Source organism: Molossus molossus, unplaced genomic scaffold (genome assembly GCF_014108415.1).
Source record: "Molossus molossus isolate mMolMol1 unplaced genomic scaffold, mMolMol1.p scaffold_m16_p_1, whole genome shotgun sequence".
Lineage (NCBI taxonomy): Eukaryota > Metazoa > Chordata > Mammalia > Chiroptera > Molossidae > Molossus > Molossus molossus.
This window is the reverse complement of record NW_023425344.1, coordinates 48,994,358-49,013,835: the sequence shown is the minus strand read 5'-3', so window position 1 is coordinate 49,013,835 and position 19,478 is coordinate 48,994,358. Positions and strand designations below refer to the sequence as shown.

The 19,478-nt window shown below is 36.1% G+C and overlaps 1 protein-coding gene across 1 annotated transcript in view; it reads left to right on the top strand.

Moving 5' to 3' along the window:
* UBA6 (ubiquitin like modifier activating enzyme 6) overlaps positions 1-19,478 on the top strand; it is a 91,963-nt gene that overhangs the window by 22,468 nt on the left and 50,017 nt on the right. The window contains exons 3-8 of the mRNA XM_036266471.1: positions 3,719-3,813; positions 4,306-4,334; positions 7,691-7,785; positions 8,314-8,425; positions 14,763-14,843; positions 18,808-18,930. Coding sequence (XP_036122364.1) covers positions 3,719-3,813; positions 4,306-4,334; positions 7,691-7,785; positions 8,314-8,425; positions 14,763-14,843; positions 18,808-18,930 — 535 coding nt within the window. The remainder of the gene's footprint in view (positions 1-3,718; positions 3,814-4,305; positions 4,335-7,690; positions 7,786-8,313; positions 8,426-14,762; positions 14,844-18,807; positions 18,931-19,478) is intronic.

Here is a 19,478-nt window from a genome sequence, read left to right as displayed (position 1 = left end):
GATAGCCTTGGTAATTTTATTTACTGGATGCAATCGCTGATACGTTGTGTGTCCAGTTAATAGAGTCAGCTGTAATGAAATTATACTCTAGGCTCTTTAAATCCCATCTCTACTACTTTACTAACAACATGAGTGCCATAGGACCTAAGTGTCAACTGCAGAGTATCTGACATTGCCTAGCACAAAATAAGAACTTAATTAGTACCCTTCCTCTTGGTGGCCAAACACTGAAAAGTCATTTTCAATTGTCAAAGGTGATTTAGGTAATGAGAATCTGAGAATATATGACTCTTTGGAAAACCTTGGTTTGTGTATGTTAATTTTATTCTATTGTCCTGTATATTCTTTGTCATTTATAACCACATTTATGCCCTGGCTATTCATTATTTGCCTAAGTAATCTTAAAAATAAATTATGAGAGCAAGTCTGAGGTGAAAAGCATATATTTTAATGTAGTTCTTGTGACTGTGACCATAGGAAGAATAATTCAAATTATCTGCTTAATAGAGTGTACAAGTGTTGTTTTTGTGTGCCAAGTCATTTCTTTCATTAATTTAGTAAATTGTGTGTCTGTAATATGCCAGGCCTAATTAGTCACTGGAGATACAATAGAAAATAAAGCCATAATGAATTTACAACCTCCTAGGAAAAAATACACAAATAAATAGTGAAAATGCACTGTGATCAGTGTTATAATAGATTGAATGTAAGATGTTATGTATGTACATAGAAGATGATTCAATACCTTCTTGATAAAGGTTAGGGGTATCAAGTGAAGCATCATGGGGGAGGGGGTTGCAAATAATGAAAAAATGAGACCTGAGGACCAGTAGGAGTTATTCCGACATAAAATACTAGGGGAGAGGATTATCCAGAAAAATATCTACCAGACAACGAGAACATGCCACATTTGAAGAATTGAAAACCTTTGGTACGTCTGGAACATGGAGTTTGGTGCAGGGGTGACAAAAGATGAAACTAAAGAGCCAAGCAGAGACTAGATTGTGAACGGCCTTGTGACTAATGTTAGAATCTAGACTTTATCATAAGGGAAATAAGAAACAATTGGAGTTTTAAAGTGGGAGAATTATTTGACCAGATTTGCACTTTAGAAAGATCATTTATCTTTCTGAGTAGGAAGTTAGCGGGTAAATACTTTAAAACTAAAAAATCAAGAAATAAAAATATAAACAGGTTATTGAGAAATAGTGGGGTAAATATCAGAAGAAATAACTAGAAGGATGGAGAGTGGTTGTCCTTGAGGAGTGGGAATTGGGGTAAGGAAGAGTAAGGTCAGGGAATTGATTTTTTTTTTTTTTCTTTCTCTCTCTGATAAGTCACTGTAGAGTGGTTTGACTTTTCTTATTCTACTTACAATGTAGCATCCATAGATGCTAAGACTAGACTGCCTGGGTTGAATCTTGCCACCACTATAAGTTACTTAATTTCTCTTTGCTTAAGTTTTCCTCTCTGTAAAAATGGGAATAATAATAGAACTTACCTATAGAATTTTTGTGAGGATTAAATGAATTAATACAAGTAAAACACTAAAACAATGTGTGGTGCATGGTAAACATTCAGTAAGTTATATATCAGCTCTATATAAATAATGATATATAAGGAGACAAATTTACCATCATAGTGGTGAATTTTTTAAATGTTGCTTTCAGTAATCAAAAAATCTAGCAGACAAAAAATCACAGCAGGTATAAATTTCATCAATATGATTAAAACTAATCTAAAGCATATGTAAAGGATGTTATGAAAAGGATGTTTTATCTAAAAACAACAACTGTAGGGTATGTATTCTTTTCAAGAACACATGGAACATTTATAAAATTGACCAGAGGAATCCTCAGATATTAAAGAGTGAAATCATAGATTGTGATGTCTATTCACAGTGCTTTTAATCTAGAAGTTAACACAAAAGGTAACTAGAAAATTTCTCTGAACTAGAAATTTAAAAATACACTTTAGATTAAGCAGTAAGTAAAAAAATAATCAAAATTGGAAAATAATAAAAGTACTGTTTCAAAATTTAGGATGCTATTTATGATCGTTTAAAGTTTTACATGTGTATTTTAGAAAAGAAAACCTAAAAATTAAGAAGTTCCTATTTCACTAGGAAAAAAGAAAATAGAAGAATATAATTTAGTAGCATAGAAAATATTTCAAAGGCTAAGTTCACGTATATCAGCCAAAGACTAGCCCTGTAAGCAGGCTAAAGTTTAGGCCTGCTATATTAACTTTTTCCTTCACTTTAAAGATGTGAAACTACAGGGACTCTGATACACTACCAGGAATGATACATCTACTTTGGAAAATGGTTTGGCATTATCTAATAAAGTTAATCCTGCATTTCCTCTTTAGTATATGCACTATAGAAATTATGACACATGTACCAGAAGACATACATGAGAATGCTCGTGGACTTGTTATTGACAACTCTTCAAAACTATAGAATAGCTAAATTGTGGTATATTATTACAGTAGAAAGATGCAATACAATATAATGCACCAGAAATGAAAATGAATAACTGTACCCATTGATACGAATAAATTTCATAAATGTAATTTCATTCAAAAGAAGCAAGACACCGAAGAAGACATTCAAAATGTATTGTTCAGGGGTACACAAATAAGGGTAGTAAGGCTATATAGTATACTATGTCATACAGACCAGAGTAGATAGTTCAATAAATAATGAATAAATGAATTGTTTTTATATTTGAAATATATGGTGAATACCAATTTCAAAAGAAAAGTTTAGGTTTTATTATATTTTGTAGGGGATAAGGAAGAAGTAAAGATAGATTGTGTTTATGAAGTTTCTTCTGACTAAATAAGAAATGCCTTTTCAGGCTTTTTATTGAATATGAATAACTAAAATATGGAAATTAAGTAAACATTTATATATTAAACAAACATACGTTAAACTAGGGGTGTGTGTGTGTATGTGTGTGAATTCCAAAAGAAATACTTGCAATCCAAGGGGTCTTGGAATTATTTGTTCTTTATACTGAACTCATTTGTCAAATGATTCTCATAAGCATACATTGGAATGTCCATTTACCTTCAAAAACTGGTTTGGTATCAAATGTATCACACACACCCCAAATAAACTCTTATTACTGCCTTTATTACTGTATCTAATTTTTTAAATTACCAATGTATATTTTTTGAAATTCCCATCCTGATACTAACTTGTGGCTGTTAAGATGGGTGACTTAACAAGATCCTTTAGAGATCTACTTTATCAGCTTTTATAATTAAAATTATATTTGAAAACTACTTAATTTTAAGTCATTTAATTTCCAAGAAGGAAACCAGTTGTTTGTTTCAGAGACCCTGTTGACAGTGAAAGACTAAATCAAAGTGGAAATGGCAAAATCAAATGCCTACTGTGGCCACTGAGGTAATAAATGAGAGGAGCCGGGTGGGAACTGGCAAGTCTCTAGAACATAATCCCCCCAATTTAATTAGGCAACTCCTACTCCACTCTGTCTATTGCCATGAAGGAATTGGACCTTGGTGCCAAATCTAATTTTTGAAAGTGTCATATATTTAGCAATTAATTCAGGAAATGTAAACACTATGCAGATGATTCAAAACAAGTCAGTAGACAGGATCTAGTTGCCAAACTGTTTGCAAACAACTTTAAAGGGGTATATAATTTTGATGAAATAATTTATTGTTCTTCATTGTGTTTTACATGTAGTCGACAGAGGTATGTTCTTGGAGACACAGCAATGCAGAAGATGGCCAAGTCCCATGTTTTCTTAAGTGGTATGGGTGGTCTTGGTTTGGAAATTGGTAAGCAGTAATTTTTATTCATAATTTTACATAACACTTTTGAGCAACATAATTTAAAGATTTAACACCTTCCCCATGTATTATTTCTGTAAAGAAAATTAAATTCAAAACCTTGATCAGGTTTAGTTGTGATTCTTTTGGCAAGACTACTTCACAATACTGTTACATTCTTCCACAAGGAACCAGTAATGACTCTCTTGGATCTCTTAGCCATTAATGATCATTCTCTGTGTTTGTTAATTCATTATGTAGCACACACATACATATGTTCATAACGATATGTTTAGAAGAATACACTAAAATTTTAAGAGTATCTCAGTGTGATATGATTATGGAAAATTTATTTTGTTAATCTGTATCTTCACAGGGACTTGTATTTCTTATGTAGTAAAAAAGTTAAAATTATCTAGTCAGAGATGTGACCAAGCTCCATGACGGCTTATCTATTATACATTCCTAATATTAAGCTATTTTTTTTTCTTTTTTTTTCAGCAAAGAATCTTGTCCTTGCCGGAATTAAAGTAAGTGAGTAAATGTCCTTGGTAAGAATTATTTGTCATAAACTCTTTTTTTCTTGTCAGTAGTGATACTATTGTTTGTACTTTGGTCTAATTATTGCTTTTTTATTTCGTAGCAAAATTGTTTTAATGCTCTACTTTACTCTTTTTTTTTTTTTTTTTTTATCCTCACCCGAGGATATTTTTCCATTTTTTGTACAGATAGAGTGGGAGGGAGAGAGAGGAAGGAGAGAGAGAGAGAAACATCGACGTGAAGAGACACCGAGTGGCTGCCACCCGCATGACCAACCAGGGCCGGGGACAAACTGCAACCGAAGTACGTGCCCTGAGCGGGAACCGAACCCGGGTCTCTCCGGACCGCAGGCCAACGCTCTAACCGCTGAGCCAAACTGGCCAGGGCTACTCTTTTTAAAAAACTTTTTATTATAGAAAATGTTTAAGTTAAACAAAAATAGAATAGTTTTAACAAAACCCCATGTATCCATCATGCAGCTATAATTATCAGCTAATAGACAAATTTTAATTTTTAAATTTTATGTATCTCCTTCCCATTCCCCCTCCCATCAAATTATTTTTGTGTCTCAGACATCTTATTATAATAATCCTTAAATATTCTAGTATATAACTATAAAAGATATGGATGCCTTTTGAAAATATAACCACAATACTATTTTCACACTAAAAAAATGTTTCTTAATTTTATTATATTAGTTATTTATTGATATGAAATAAATTACCCCAACACTTAACAACTTAAACAACAGCACCTATCTCAGTTTCTGTGAGTCAGGAATCAGACACAACTTAGCTGGTTCCTCTGTTTGAGGGTCTCTAACAAGGCTCCAATCAAGATACTGGCAGGATCTGCAGTTATCTAGGGTAAGGATCTGCTTCCCAAAGTTGCTCAGGTAATTATTGACAGGATTCAGTGGCAATGTTGTGCCACTGCGCATTCCCACTTCAGTTTCTCTCTGCCTGTTAATCAGAGGTCACTCTCAGTTCCTTGCCATGTTGCCCTCTCCATACAACAGTTTGCTTCATCAGAGTAAGCTAGCAAGAGACAAGAAAGACAATAACACTCCTTATTAGGTCACTTCCATTTTTCTTCTGTTTTTAAATATAAACAAATGTATACAGATAAACATGAAGATCTGTATAACTATGCAAATATTTATTCCCACCCATCTTTCTTAAAGTGCCATACTTTCCTCCACCTTGCTTTTATCATTTAACAGTATATCCTGTGATTACCCTCATAGTGATAATTATATTTCATTCCTTTTCTTTAATCAATATCTTTTTACTTTTTTAAAAAAAATATGTTTTTATTGATTTTTTTAGGGAGAGAGAGATAGAAACATCGATGTAAGAGAGGAACATTGATCAGCTGCCTCCTGCATGCTCCCTACTGGGGATCAAGCCCGCAACCCGGGCATGTGCCCTGACCGGGAATTGAACCAGAACTTCTCAGTCCATGGGACAATAATGCTCAGTGCACTGAGCCACACCAGCCGGGCTTCATTCTTTTTTTTATAGCTGCATGGATATACATTTTGTTGATGTAGCATATATTATTATACCCAGTTCTTCACTGATGGATGTTTTGATTATTTCCAAACATTTGCTGTTATAAATAGTGTTGCAATTAATACTCTTAGACATGTCTTTTTGTTTTATTCCCATTGTGTCTTTGGGATAGATTTTTAAAGGTTGGATTGCTGTATCAAAGTATAAATGCACATGTCATTTTGCTAGAAATTGCCAAATTCCTTTCCATTGAGATTGTGCAGCTTAACATTTCTACCACTGATATATGAGGATGCTTGATTCACCTCATTTTCATCAATAGAACATATTGTCAAACTTTTAGATTTATGCCATTCTAATGAGTGAGAAAAGATATATATATATTTTTTATCCTCACCCTAGGACATTTTTTTGTATTTATCTTGAGGGAGAGTGGGAGGAAGAGAGAGAGAGAGAGAAACATCCACATGAGAGAGACACATCTAGTAGTTGCCACCCACACGACCCCAACCAGGGCCGGGCACAAACTGAATCCGAGGTATGTGCCTTTAGTGGGAACCGAACCCAGGTGTCTCTGGTCTGCGGGCCAACGCTCTAACCTCTGAGCCAAACCAGCTAGGGTGAGAGAGAGAAGTTATTTCATACTTGAACACTTAAATATTTTATAAGGCCAGATGCATTTGTTTTTTCAGTATAATTCGTGTTCATATACCATGCTCTTTCTTTTTTTTTTATCCTCACCTGAGGACATTTTTCCATTTTTTTGTTCAGATAGAATGGGAGGGAAAGAGAGAGAGAAACATTGACGTGAAAGGGACACATCGAGGGGTTGCCACCCGCACGACCCAACCAGGGCCAGGGACAAACTGCAACCGAGCTACGTGTCCTTAGTGGGAACCGAATCCAGGTCTCTCTGAACCTCAGGCCGATGCTCTAACCACTGAGCAAAACCAGCCAGGGCTTTTTTTTTTTAATCCTCACCCAAAGATATATTTTTACTGATTTTTAGAGAGAGAGAGAGAGACATCGATATAAGAAAGAAACATTGATCAGATGCCTCTTGTATACAACTGGAGCTCAAACCCACAACCTAGGTATATGCCCTGACCAGAAATTAAGCCTGCAACTGTTTGGTGATGACTCTCCAGCTAACTAAGCCACCTGGCCAGGGCCCATGCCCCCCCCCCCTCACCTTTTTCTTCTTTTTTATTAATATTTGTAGCCTATAATATAAGCTACAAAAATGTTGTCCAGTTAGTCAGTTATCTTTCTTTCTTTAAGCATGGAACATCCAGAAATGTTTGTTGGTGTGAATTTTTAAATTTTTTTGTATGTTGATTTACATAGCATGCTATTTTTTCTAAATTTAAATTTTCTTACTGTTCAAAGTAGTTTTTTCATTAATTTTTCTGGGTTTCCAGATATGTATAGTCTTTTCATTTGTGAATACAGCTAATTTGCATCTTTTCTAATTCTTAGGCCTGTAATAACTTTCTGTAGTCTAATTATACAGGATAATACTTTAATTTTATTTTTCTTTATTGATTTTAGAGAGAGGAAGGGAGAGGGGGAGAGAGATAGAAACATCAATGAGAGTGAACAGTGACTGGCCACCTCCAGCATGCCCCCCACTGGGGATTGGGCCCACAACCTGGGCCTGTGCCCTGACTGGGAATCAAATTGGTGACCTTTTGGTATGGGTCTACCGCTCAACCACTGAGCCATACTGGCTGGGCCAGGATAATACTTTTAATTTAATGTAAATAGAATTGTAGATAATGAACATCATTGTCTTATTTTGAATTTAACAAGTATTTTCTTCTTTTTTGAAGGCACTTACAATTCATGATGTAGAAAAATGCCAAGCATGGGATCTAGGAACCAATTTCTTTCTCTGTGAAGATGATGTTGTTAATAGGAGAAACAGGTGAAGATAAGATATTTTGATGTATTATTATAGAATATTTTTTTATTCTTGCAATTACTTAAAATATTATCAATATCCAGAACACTTGTTCAGTGATAGTTGTTTAACTCATCACCATAAAGTCATACTAGCATCAATAAATAAGTATTGACATATATTTAATTTCTTAAAATTGTCAAATTTTTAATACATTCACATTGCTACCTAGGGATGAATTTCTTTAAAATTGTTAAAGGAGATCTTGATTATTGCTGAATCATTAAAAGACTTAAGGAGTTTGGAGCTTGAAACGATAAGGGTACACTTTGAGATTGTGTCTTAACTGTGGGATACAACAGTATGCTACATCTCCAGATTGTGTAGTTGTCTATAAACATATGTCCCAGCTTTTTTCTTCTTCTATGGTTTATTAAATTTCCATTGACATTTTGTAACATTCAGATTCCTCTGATGTCAGTGTCCAAGTTTGAGAAATTGAGTATATTGAATGAAAGAATACTAAAGATCATTTCTTTTTTTCTTTTTAAGGGCTGAAGCTGTTCTTCAGCATATTGCAGAACTAAATTCATATGTTCATGTCACATCATCTTCTGTTCCTTTAAATGAAACCTCAGATCTCTCCTTCTTAAATAAATACCAGGTTGGTGCTCCATTTTATATTAGATGTTATTGACAGATTTCCAGGCAGATCATTAAGTATTAATGTGTTATAACTAATTAACCTAGTCTCTTGAGCAGAACAAAAAATTTCAGGACAAAAGACTTCCTTTAGAATAACGTATTTCCAATGCTTTATTTTAGGAAAAGAGCCTATGAGCTTCTGACAAGCAATTCTATCAGTCAGCAATTTTCACAGTAATGTGCATAAAAAATGACCCAAAATGCAGTGGATTTTAGTAACATACATTTCTTTCTTATGTATTTGCATGTCACTTGGAGTTCAGCTATTCTAGGTTGAACTTAAACTCCAGAGTCTGGTTTCTACTCCATGTGCCTCTCTTCTGGGGCCAGGGCCTACCTAGGACGTGGTCTCATAGCAATAGCAGAAATGCAAAGGGGCAAGTCCAATCATCCAAGCATGTATCAACCTTTTGTTTATTTTAATTCTATTGATAATACATTAGCCAAAGCAAGTCACATGGTCAGACCCAAAGTCAAGAAGCAGGAAGGTATACTCTTCCTAAGGTCATTATGATCCAACTACCGAAAAGTAGAAAATGTGGATCTACTTTAGATGACCTTAAATAACAAAAATTCTCACCAACACAGATGTTCTGAAAGTTTCTAGATTTTCCCTGATTTTCCCTGTGATTATATTATGATGTTACCCGTTGTCTAGAAAAAACACTCCTGTGTTTCTTCTCTACTTCAGGCACTTGTATGACCATGTTTGTCCATTTTTACCCTACAAGAAGCTATTCTCCAACTCTATGGATACCTAGCTTGGTGTCCTACAATTTAATTCAGTTCTGTTAAAAAACAAAAATCAGCCCTGGCCAGTTTGGCTCAGCGGTTAGAGCGTCAGCCTGCAGTCCAGAGAGACCTGGGTTCAGTTCCCGCTGAGGGCACGTACCTCGGTTGCAGTTTATCCCCAGCCCTGGTTGGGTTGTGCGGGTGGCAGCCACTCGATGTGTCTCTTTCACGTCGACGTTTCTCTCTCACGTTGATGTTTCTCTCTCTCTCTCTCTTCCTCTCTCCCTCCCACTCTTATCTGAACAAAAAAACAAAAATCAGCTGAGTAAATTTGAAGATCTGATTGGCTCTGTTAAGCAATTAAGGGTAGTATCCCATCTTGCAACTAGAAGAATCACCTGAGGGGTTGTACAAAATAGAAGGGTTTTATAGGAAAAAGGGTTGGGCAAGGGAACTATTAATAAATGAAAAGGGAAAAAAGAACAATAGAGGAAGTAGTGTTAAGATGAAATTAAGATAGCCCTGGCCGGTTTGGCTCAGCAGTTAGGGCATCGGCGCACAGACCAATGAGACCTGGGTTCGATTCCGGTCAAGGGCACCTACCTCAGTTGCAGTTCGTCCCCGGCCCTGGTTGGGGTCACGTGAGAGGCAACCAGTTGATGTGTCCCTCTCACATCAATGTTTCTCTTTCTCTTTCTCCCTCTCCCTGCCTCTTAATCTAAGGATGAGTGGAAAATTTCCTTGAGTGAGGATATAAAAAAAAGATGAAATTAGGATAAAGAAAAAGAGAATAGGTTCTAAATTAAACTACTGAAGCCAATATACCTTTCTTTTTCTTTTTTTTTTAAATTAGGTGAGCCAGTAAAGTGCTTGTAAGGTTTTAAAAAGAAAAAAAAATGATTATTTGGGGGCCTGGAAATCTTTTATTCTCAGGGAAGAGATGGGAAGGGTTTTTATAATGCAGATTGCCACCTCTTTCTGTGGAGGCCTGGAGAGGACCCAGATGACAGATTATATTACTGGTGCTGGTTAAGATTATGTTTCTGGGAGAGGTTTAAACTGCAATTAGATTGGGTATTAAATCTAGGTTTGGTGTCATGGGCTTTTAGCACAAGTGACACCATTTTGGGTCTGTTTTTTCTCTTGAACAGCTCTAAAACTAGCTATCTGGATAGTGTTAGATCCCACAGGTTAAGGGCTCAGTCCCACAGGAACATTCCCCTTTCTCCTTTCCAACACCAATCGGAGTCCAGGTTGTTACCTGCATTTTTTAGTACTAGCCATAAATCAGAGGTTCCAACAACCACCCCCTTCTCCCACTGTGGTTCAGTTAACTTGCCAGGGTGGCTCACAGAACTAAGGAAAACAGTTTATTTACTAAAGTTGTAAAAAACTATAACTCAGGAACAACCAGGTAGTAGAAGAGATGCATAGGGCAAGGCATGGGGAACGGGACACAGCTTCCATGTCCTCTCCAGGTATACTGCCTTTTCATTACTTCCCTATGTTTGAAAGCTCTGTGAGCCCCTTTCAGGGATTTTTATGGAGGCTTCATTGTGCAAGCATTAATGATTAAGTCATTGCCCATTAGTGATTAAGTTAATCTCTATCTCCTTTCTCTTACCCAGAGGTCTGGAAAATAGGGCTGAAAGTTCTTACCCTGGCAACCAAGCCCCCATTTTTAGGAGCTTTCCAAAATTTACCTGAATAACCATAAACTCAGGTGTGGCTGAAAGGTGTTTATTGTGAATAACTAAAGACATTTGTTTTACCTTTATCACTCAAGCTATTTTAAGAACTGAGACAAACCTAAATATTACAACAAAAGATGCCCCTATACCTCTTACATAGGAAATTATAAGAGTTTTAGGAGCTATGTACCAGGAACCTTGGATGATGACCAAAATATGTATTTCTTATTATAATCACAGTGTCACACCTATTTAAAAATCAGTGTAAGACTTCCATTCTGGATTGGATAACTTGAAATCTATCCAACTTCAAAGATGCTTAATAAACTTCCTACAATAGAATTGCCTTAATAACCTGCCTTTTAAATAACTGTCTAAGCTCAATATAATGTAAGGGAAGCGCTGAGAGACCAAAAGTGTGTAGGTAGATAGAAGACTAGTGATTATGTGTTCTGGTCACTTTCGGGGATGGTGTTGCCTCTCTTGGTAACCACATTGCTTAGGAATTAATGGTCACAAAATAGGTCTACATGGGATAGACAAAGGGAATTGAGACCTATCCTCTTTTTGTAAAGATGTAACCTCAGAGAGCTACAACCTCAGTGAAAGGGTGGATGAAGATGATCTTTGCCCTTCAGAACAAGAAGTATATCTGTTTCCTCTTGAGCAATGGATAAAAAATAAAGATCTTCCCTGGGAATTCATAACCACAGGCCTTTCCTCAGACAAGTTTGGAAATCAACTCTATAAATCTTTGTAGTAAAATTTCCCAAGCCAAGAACTTAACATAAATAGTAATGCTAAGTCCTGGCTCATTTGGCTCAGCTGTTAGAGTGCCGGCCCTCAGACCAATGAGTCACAGGTTCAATTCTAGCCAGGGGGATGTACCTCAGTTGCAGTTTGTCTCCGACTTGTGTGGGAGGCAACCAGTCAATGTGGCTCTATCACATCACTGTTTCTCTCTGTCTTTCTCTCTCCCTCCCTCCTACTCTATCTGATAATAAGTAGAAAAAATATCCTCAGGTGAGGAATTAAAAAAAAAGATAAAATAGTACTAAGCTGGAATACCATACAAAAACAAAATTAAATAGCCATGGCTGGTTTGGCTCAGCTGTTGGAGTGTCGGCCTGCGGATCAGAGTGTCCCAGGTTCGGTTCCGGCTAGGGGCACCTACCAAAAAAAAAGAAAAAAACAACAAACCAAATAGATTTAAAGGAATATACCCTTGCCCTGGCCAGTTTGGCTCTGGTTGGAGCATCGGCCTGCGGACCAGAGAGTCCCGGGTTCGGTTCCTAGGGGCACGTACCAAAAAAAGGAATATACCCTCAACCAGGCCACAGTATACAGTCGTCCCTCGTTTATCGTAGTTAATCCGTTCCAGACTACCAGTTGCGTTTGGCGTTGAAGGATTCCTGGGGTGTTCAAATACATAGGCCTACAGTTCATACGTACAGTAATTTTAATTGTAATACAGGGGTGTACAATTTACTCAGGCAACCAAGCATGTGCTGTATCATTTTCACTGTCTCCATCAACTTTTTAATGAATATATTTGATAAAACCGTGATAGAATGAAGCCGCAAAAGTTGAAGCATGAAGTGATGAGGGATAACTGTATTCCAATTTATAAAGCCCTTTGAAGATGAGTTTACAGTATAGAATAAAAGACAGTAAAAAATATTTCAGCATGATCAAGAGTCTGGATGTAACAAATGAGAATTAAACCTTCAAGAATTTTAAATAATAGAATTATTGGGTAGCTACTATAAAATATAGAACTAAATCTTTTTTTTCCTTTATTGATTTTAGAGAGAGGGGAAGTGAGAGGGAGAGAGATAGAAACATCGATGAGAGAGAACATTGATTGGCTGCCTCCTGCATATCCCCCTCTGTGGATCAGGCCCACAACCTGGGCATGTGTCCTGACCAGGAAACAAACCTGCAACCTCTTGGTGCATGGGTTGATGCTCAACCACTGAGCTATACCGGCCAGACCAAACTAACTAAATCTTAAAAGAAGTGGTTAATATACATGAAAATAGGACACTACTGAAAACAATCAGGCAGATGTGATTAAAGAACCAAATAGAGCCCTGGCCAGTTTGGCTCAGTGATTGGAGAGTGGGCCTGCGGTCCAGAGAGACCCAGGTTCGTTTCCCGCTTAGGGCACATACCTCAGTTGCAGTTTGTCCCCAGCCCTGGTTGGGTTGTGCGGGAGGCAGCCACTTGATGTGTCCCTTTCACATCGATGTTTCTCTCTCTCTCTCCCTCCCTCTATCTGAACAGAAAATGGAAAAATGTCCTCTGGTGAGAATAAAAAAAAAAAAAAGAACACAAATAAAACTTTTAGAAATGAAAGTATAATCTTCAAAATTAAACCTCAGTGAATAGGTTAAGCTGTGGATAGACACACTGGAGTAGAAATTAGTGAGTTGAAAACAGAGCTGAGGAAATTACGAGAACTACCATACTCAGAAATAAGAGAAAATATGAAAGAAAAGGTTAAAGAAATGAGAGCTTGAATGAAAAGGTCCAATTTATGAGATTAAATTTCTACAAGGAGAACATTAAGAAAAGGCAATATTCAAATAAATTCTGACTGAGAATTTTGTAGCATTGATGAAACAGATTCATTATACAGTTAGAATTTGATTTTACCCTATTTACAAGCTAAGTTAACCTGTTACTATTTGATGAACGCTGGCAGAATAAATGAGAGTCTTGGGTTACAGACTTAAGGACTTTACTATTCAGAGTGTGGTAAGAATTATGAGCATTGTATCTGCCTTGTTTCTTCTTGCCTTCCCCTACATCCTACTAACGAAGTGCAGAGGGCACGTGTTGTGGGTTCCTTTAGGAGAGAGGAACACTGACTTTTGGGTTGCTGTTTTTCAGCAAGCAATAAACAAGCTTGCCTCTTTGTCCGAGAGTGGGGAGATATTACCTCATTTCTCAAGTTGCAGTGAGACAAATACAATCCTGAGAAATGTCACAAGTGAAAAATGATCCAAACCTTGAATTCATGGTATACCTAGTGAGATGTATGAAAAGTGAGAGACCCATGGAGAAATACCTTCTTGCAGAAAGCACGTCATGTTCTGAACTGGATAAATAATACTAAATTAATACCTGGATATTTGTAGTAAAACTAAGTTTTACAAGCCATGGAAACCAGCAGCAAGGAAGACTGGTCTGAGAGTGTAGCTCTGTTTTTGCCCCATGATGGACAAATGACACTAAGAAAGGATTTGACCTTTATCAGTCTGACTTACTTATGACAACATCTGATTATAAAACCTTCTCTACTTATGTGACAGGGTAATGATAAAAAAATTAAGTAAGCGTTGAAAATCTACAATTTGCTATTATAGAACACGGTTTCACTAATGAAACTGTCGTAAACCAAAAGTAATTATATTGTGAATCTGTTGAATCTCTGAAGTAAAAGACAGCTAAGCCAACTAATGTATCTCTTTAAAAATGTTATTATTACCCCTTTAAACTAGCATTAAATTAATATTCTGGTGATTAGGTTTATATTTTCATGGCAGTAACAGACAAAACAAAAACTCTAATCTTTATAGTGCATAAATACCACATAAGAAATTAAAGTTTGTTTCTAATTGTGAATTCTATGATGGTAATTGAATTTAATGTGAGTAGGTTTTGTCTTGTCTATGTTATTTTTGCTGTTGTTATTCCATACCTCTGAAGATAGTAACCTTAGAATGGAATACAATTGGATAGTATTTTTTACAAGGGAGATGTATTTATAGCATCATGCAAATTGGAATGCTTCTGATTTAGAAGTTGTACATTACCAAAATAATTGTGTATTCTTTAGTCTTTAATTTCTTGTTTTCTTCTCAACAGTGTATAGTATTGACTGAAATCAAACTTCCACTGCAGAAGAAAATCAATGAGTTTTGCCGTTCTCAGTACCCTCCAATTAAGGTAATGGTATCACTTAATAGTGATATTTATTTAACCAAAGGAAGAACGCTTTCACTGTTAGAATTTATAGCTTTTCATTGGGTTATATAAGAAGCTCTTTTTATAGAAGGACAATCACAATATTTTTCTCTTTAAGTTTAGTATCATATTTATTTAATTTTTTTATTTTAATGTTTTTATTGACTTTTTTTTTTAATTTAGAGACAGAGGAAAGGAGAGAGATAGAAACATCAATGTGAGGGAGATAACATTGATCAGCTGCCTTCTGCACAACCCCTACTAGGAATCGAGGCCACAACCCAGGCATGTGCCCAACTGGGAATCAAACCGGGACCTCTCAGTCCATAGGATGACACTCAATCCACTGAGCCACAGCGGCGGGTCTATTTCATATTTTTAAAACTACAATCTAAATTTAGTTTATAGGCAGATTGCCAAAACTAAGGAGGAATAAAGATCAGAAATAGGAAGGGTGATAAATATTGAATTTATCATCTAACTTTAAATATGGTATGATGGTGGTTTTTAAGAAGTACATTGGTTCTTTTAACAAATATTCATTGAGTATATACAATTTTAGACACTATGAATACATTAGTGAATAGGACACAGAAATTTTCCTATTCATGAAAATTACCTTCTAATAGGGGAGATATATAATAAACAAATAAATACGTATTTTCAAGTCCTATGAAGGAAAGGGCTAAGTAAAGAATGCAGTATAATTTCCTCATGGTGTTAGGACAGGGGTTAGAGCTGATTCTCTTGGACTGAGTGTCAGGTAAAGTCTTCTCTGGGATGATCTTTGAATAGAGCCCTGAATGATGAGAAAGAGCCATCAATGTAATGTACACATCTGGGGAAGAGCATTCAAAGCAACGAGAAGTGCAAGTGTAAAGACTTGTAAGTGTAAAAATTCACTTGGTGTGTGAGGAACAGTAGGAGACATCTGGGTCCTGAATGGGAGTTTGGGTAAAGAAGAGAGAGTAGTAGGAGTAAAAGATACCAGAAGATTGGGTTGGAGAAGTAGTTAGAAGGCCATTTTCTTATAGATCAGAGTTGAGAATGTCTGAGTTTTAAGACTGAGTTTTGATTGAATTCATATAATTTTTTTATCCTCACCCAAGGACAATTTTCCATTTTTTGTTCAGATAGAGTGGGAGGGAGAGAGAGGAAGAGAGAGAAACATCAACGTGAAAGGGACACATCGAGTGGTTGCCTCCCGCACTGCACGGCCCAACTAGGGCTGGGGCAAACTGCAACCAAGGTATGTACCCTTAGCGGGAACCCAACCCAGGTCTCTCTGGACCTCAGGCTGATGCTCTAAGCGCTGAGCCAACCCAGCCAGGGCTCAATTTATATTTTTAAAAGTTCATTCTGGTTGTGCTGTATGGGGAATAGATTATAGCAGTAATTTTTAAATGTGGTGCAAGGACACTGAGGGTCCCTGAGACCCTTTCATGGCGTCTGCAGGTGTCACAATATTTTCATATTACTAAAATGTTAATAATGTCTTTTTCACTCTGATTCTCTAATGTGGCACATTGAAGTTTCCAGTCCTTGATGTGTAGTGATACCATAGCTCTGACAGCTGAGAGAGAGAGAGGAGAGAGAGAGAGAGAGAGAGAGAGTGTGTGTGTGTGTGTGTGTGTGTATTCTTGTATTTTGAATGTTTCTCAGTTTTAATTTCTAACACTGTAAATATCAGTAGGTATAACCATATAAACAAAAGCTCTTTGGGTCCTCAATTTTTAAGAACATGAAGGGGTGGTGAAACCAAAAAGAAACAGAAATGTTGAACTATAAGAGGAGAATAGAGGCATCTAGTTAGGGGCTCATGCAGTAATCCAGATGTTGGTGCCTTATTCAAGAGAGGCATGAATAGGGATTGTGAGTTGTTGAATTTCAGGTATTTTTTGTTTAAAAAAAAAAGTTGCCCTGACCGGTTTGGCTCAGCGGTTGGAGCGTCGGCCTGCGGTACAGAGAGACCTGGGTTCGGTTCCCGCTAAGGGCATGTACCTCAGTTGCAGTTTGTCCCCAGCCCTGGTTGGTCGTGCGGGTGGCAGCCACTCAATGTGTCCCTTCACGTCGATGTTTCTCTCTCTCTCTCCCTCCCACTCTATCTGAACAAAAAATGGAAAAAATGTCCTCGGGTGAGGATAAAAAAAAAAAAAAAGTCTTACAGAACTTGATAGTGAATCAGTGTGATCTGAGAAAGAAAGATCAATAAGTGACATAAACCAGTCAGAGAAAGACAAATATCCCATGATCTCACTTATTTGTGGAATCTAATGAACAGAATAAGCTCATGAACATAATAGATTTAGAGACATGGAAGTAGGGAACAGACTAATGAACCACAGAGGAAAAGGGGGACAAGTGGGGGGGGGAGATAAACCAAAGAACTTTTATGCATAACCACTGGACACAGACAATAGTGCAGTGAAGGCGTGGTGGGGTGGGAGCAGGGAGGAAGGGGGTCCATGTGAGAGAAAAAAAGGACATCTGTAATACTTTCAACAATAAAGATGAATTTTTTAATACGTTGTTATTGAATCTTTAGAAAGGAAGGGAGAGAGAGATAGAAACATCAATGTGAGAGAAAAACATCAATTGGCTGCCTCCTGCACACCCCCTACTGGGGATTGAACCCACAACCTGGGCATATGGTCTGACCAGGAATCGAACTGGGACCTCTCAGTCCATGGGATGACGCTCAATCCACTGAGCCACACTGGCCAAGGCAACAGTAAAGATACATTTAAAAAATAATAACTCGTAGCTTTGGTCCAGATTAATTAGGTAAGTCGTGGTGACATTGGGAATACTAGAAAGAGATTTAGATGAGAAAACTCAAAATTCTTCCCCTGCAATTAAATACATATTACTAGCTCCACCTCCTTTGTGGGTCATTTATTTCTAGGAAAAAAATGTTCTGTTTCAGATGGGGCACTAAGCCATAATTATACTGTATAAAATGGATGTCCCGAAAATTTTTAGATGTGGTATTATATAGCATATTTATACTTTGTAGAACATCTGTCCTGTGGTTCACAATTTAAATTAAGCAGATCAGTAAAACAGAATGTTCATTAAACTAATAAAAGGTCACATAAATTTTACAAAGTAATTATAGTAGTTTATAAATTAAATCCTTGTTTATGTAGTTGATACATATATTCACATTTTAAAAATTGTTTTGAAAAGAAATTGTCCTCAAGTTTGAGCTTTTAAAAACTTTTTTAAAAGTTCTGCTCAATTGTATGTCTCATAACAACTGCTCTGTGTACCTATTTTAATAGTAAAAGCAGTACCTGATCAAGTAAGAGATAGTATCAGTAACTCTAAAAATAACTGGACACAAAAACAATTTCTTTACAGATTTAGAATGAAGAATAGTGTAGTATAAAAATCACTTTTAATAACACACTGATGATTCTGTTCAAGAATCTATTTTTACCTTTAATGATTTTGATGTACACTGTCAGTTCCTCAACCCCTTTTCTGTTGACTCCACTCTCAGCTTTTAGCTCTGTACTATTTTTCATTAACTCTACTGTTTTTGGTGAATGGACACTCTATTCTTTTCTAAAATGAAAAGTAAGAATTCACTGCTGGACTATTAAATCAAGATAATCTGCTCTTGCATACTGTGCTTGACTTTTAGAGCAAGGTAGGAATTTTCATTATTTAAAAATCATAGAATGTATAATGATGATGTACTGATGTTGCATCTAATTTTGTTACATTAGATATCTAGTCCCAGATACCAAAATCCTTGATTCCTAAACCAGCATACAGACAAATAATTTATCCCATTTTTTACTTTATATCCCAAAAAATATACTTAATTATAAGTGGAATTGTCATAAAAGGGCCTAAGATAGTTTAGCTGGGGTTTTTTCTTTTGTTTTTTTTCTTTATGTAAATAGATAAGCTTGAACTTGTTTTTATCATTTTACAGTTCATCAGTGCAGATATACATGGAATTTGGTCACAGTTGTTTTGTGATTTTGGTGATGAATTTGAAGTTTTAGATACAACAGGAGAAGAACCAAAAGAAATCTTCATTTCAAATATAACGCAAGTATGATTGTAAATGTATATTATTGTGTATGTATAGGATTAATTTTTTAAGTTGATGTGAATACTATTTTTTAAAAGGTAGTATTTAGCAAAATATTATAATATGCAATATTTTTCAGTTGTTTTACAAGATTTTAAGGTAATTCATGAAGGAATATATTTGTTAATTTCTTGATTGCGTTATAGTAAAGCTAAATTTAAGTTAGACTATTAAAACAGTATTCCTGTTTTCTTCTAACATTATTTAATAACTAGTAGGTCAATATTTGCTTATGTCATAATTTGTTTTAAATCCTCTCACAAGGATATGTTTTTATTGATTTTTTAGAGAGAGAGAGAAACATCAATGTGAGAAAGAAACATTGATCAGTTGCCGCTTGCATGCATCCCAACTGGGGATCAAACCTGCAACCTTGGTGTATGGGCTGATGCTCCAATCAACTGAAACACCTGGCCAGGGCACTTATGTCATAAATTTTCATTTTAATTTTGTCCTGTGTTATGTCCTTATGGGACATGAACTGTGATTCAGTGTTTGCTAAATTATTG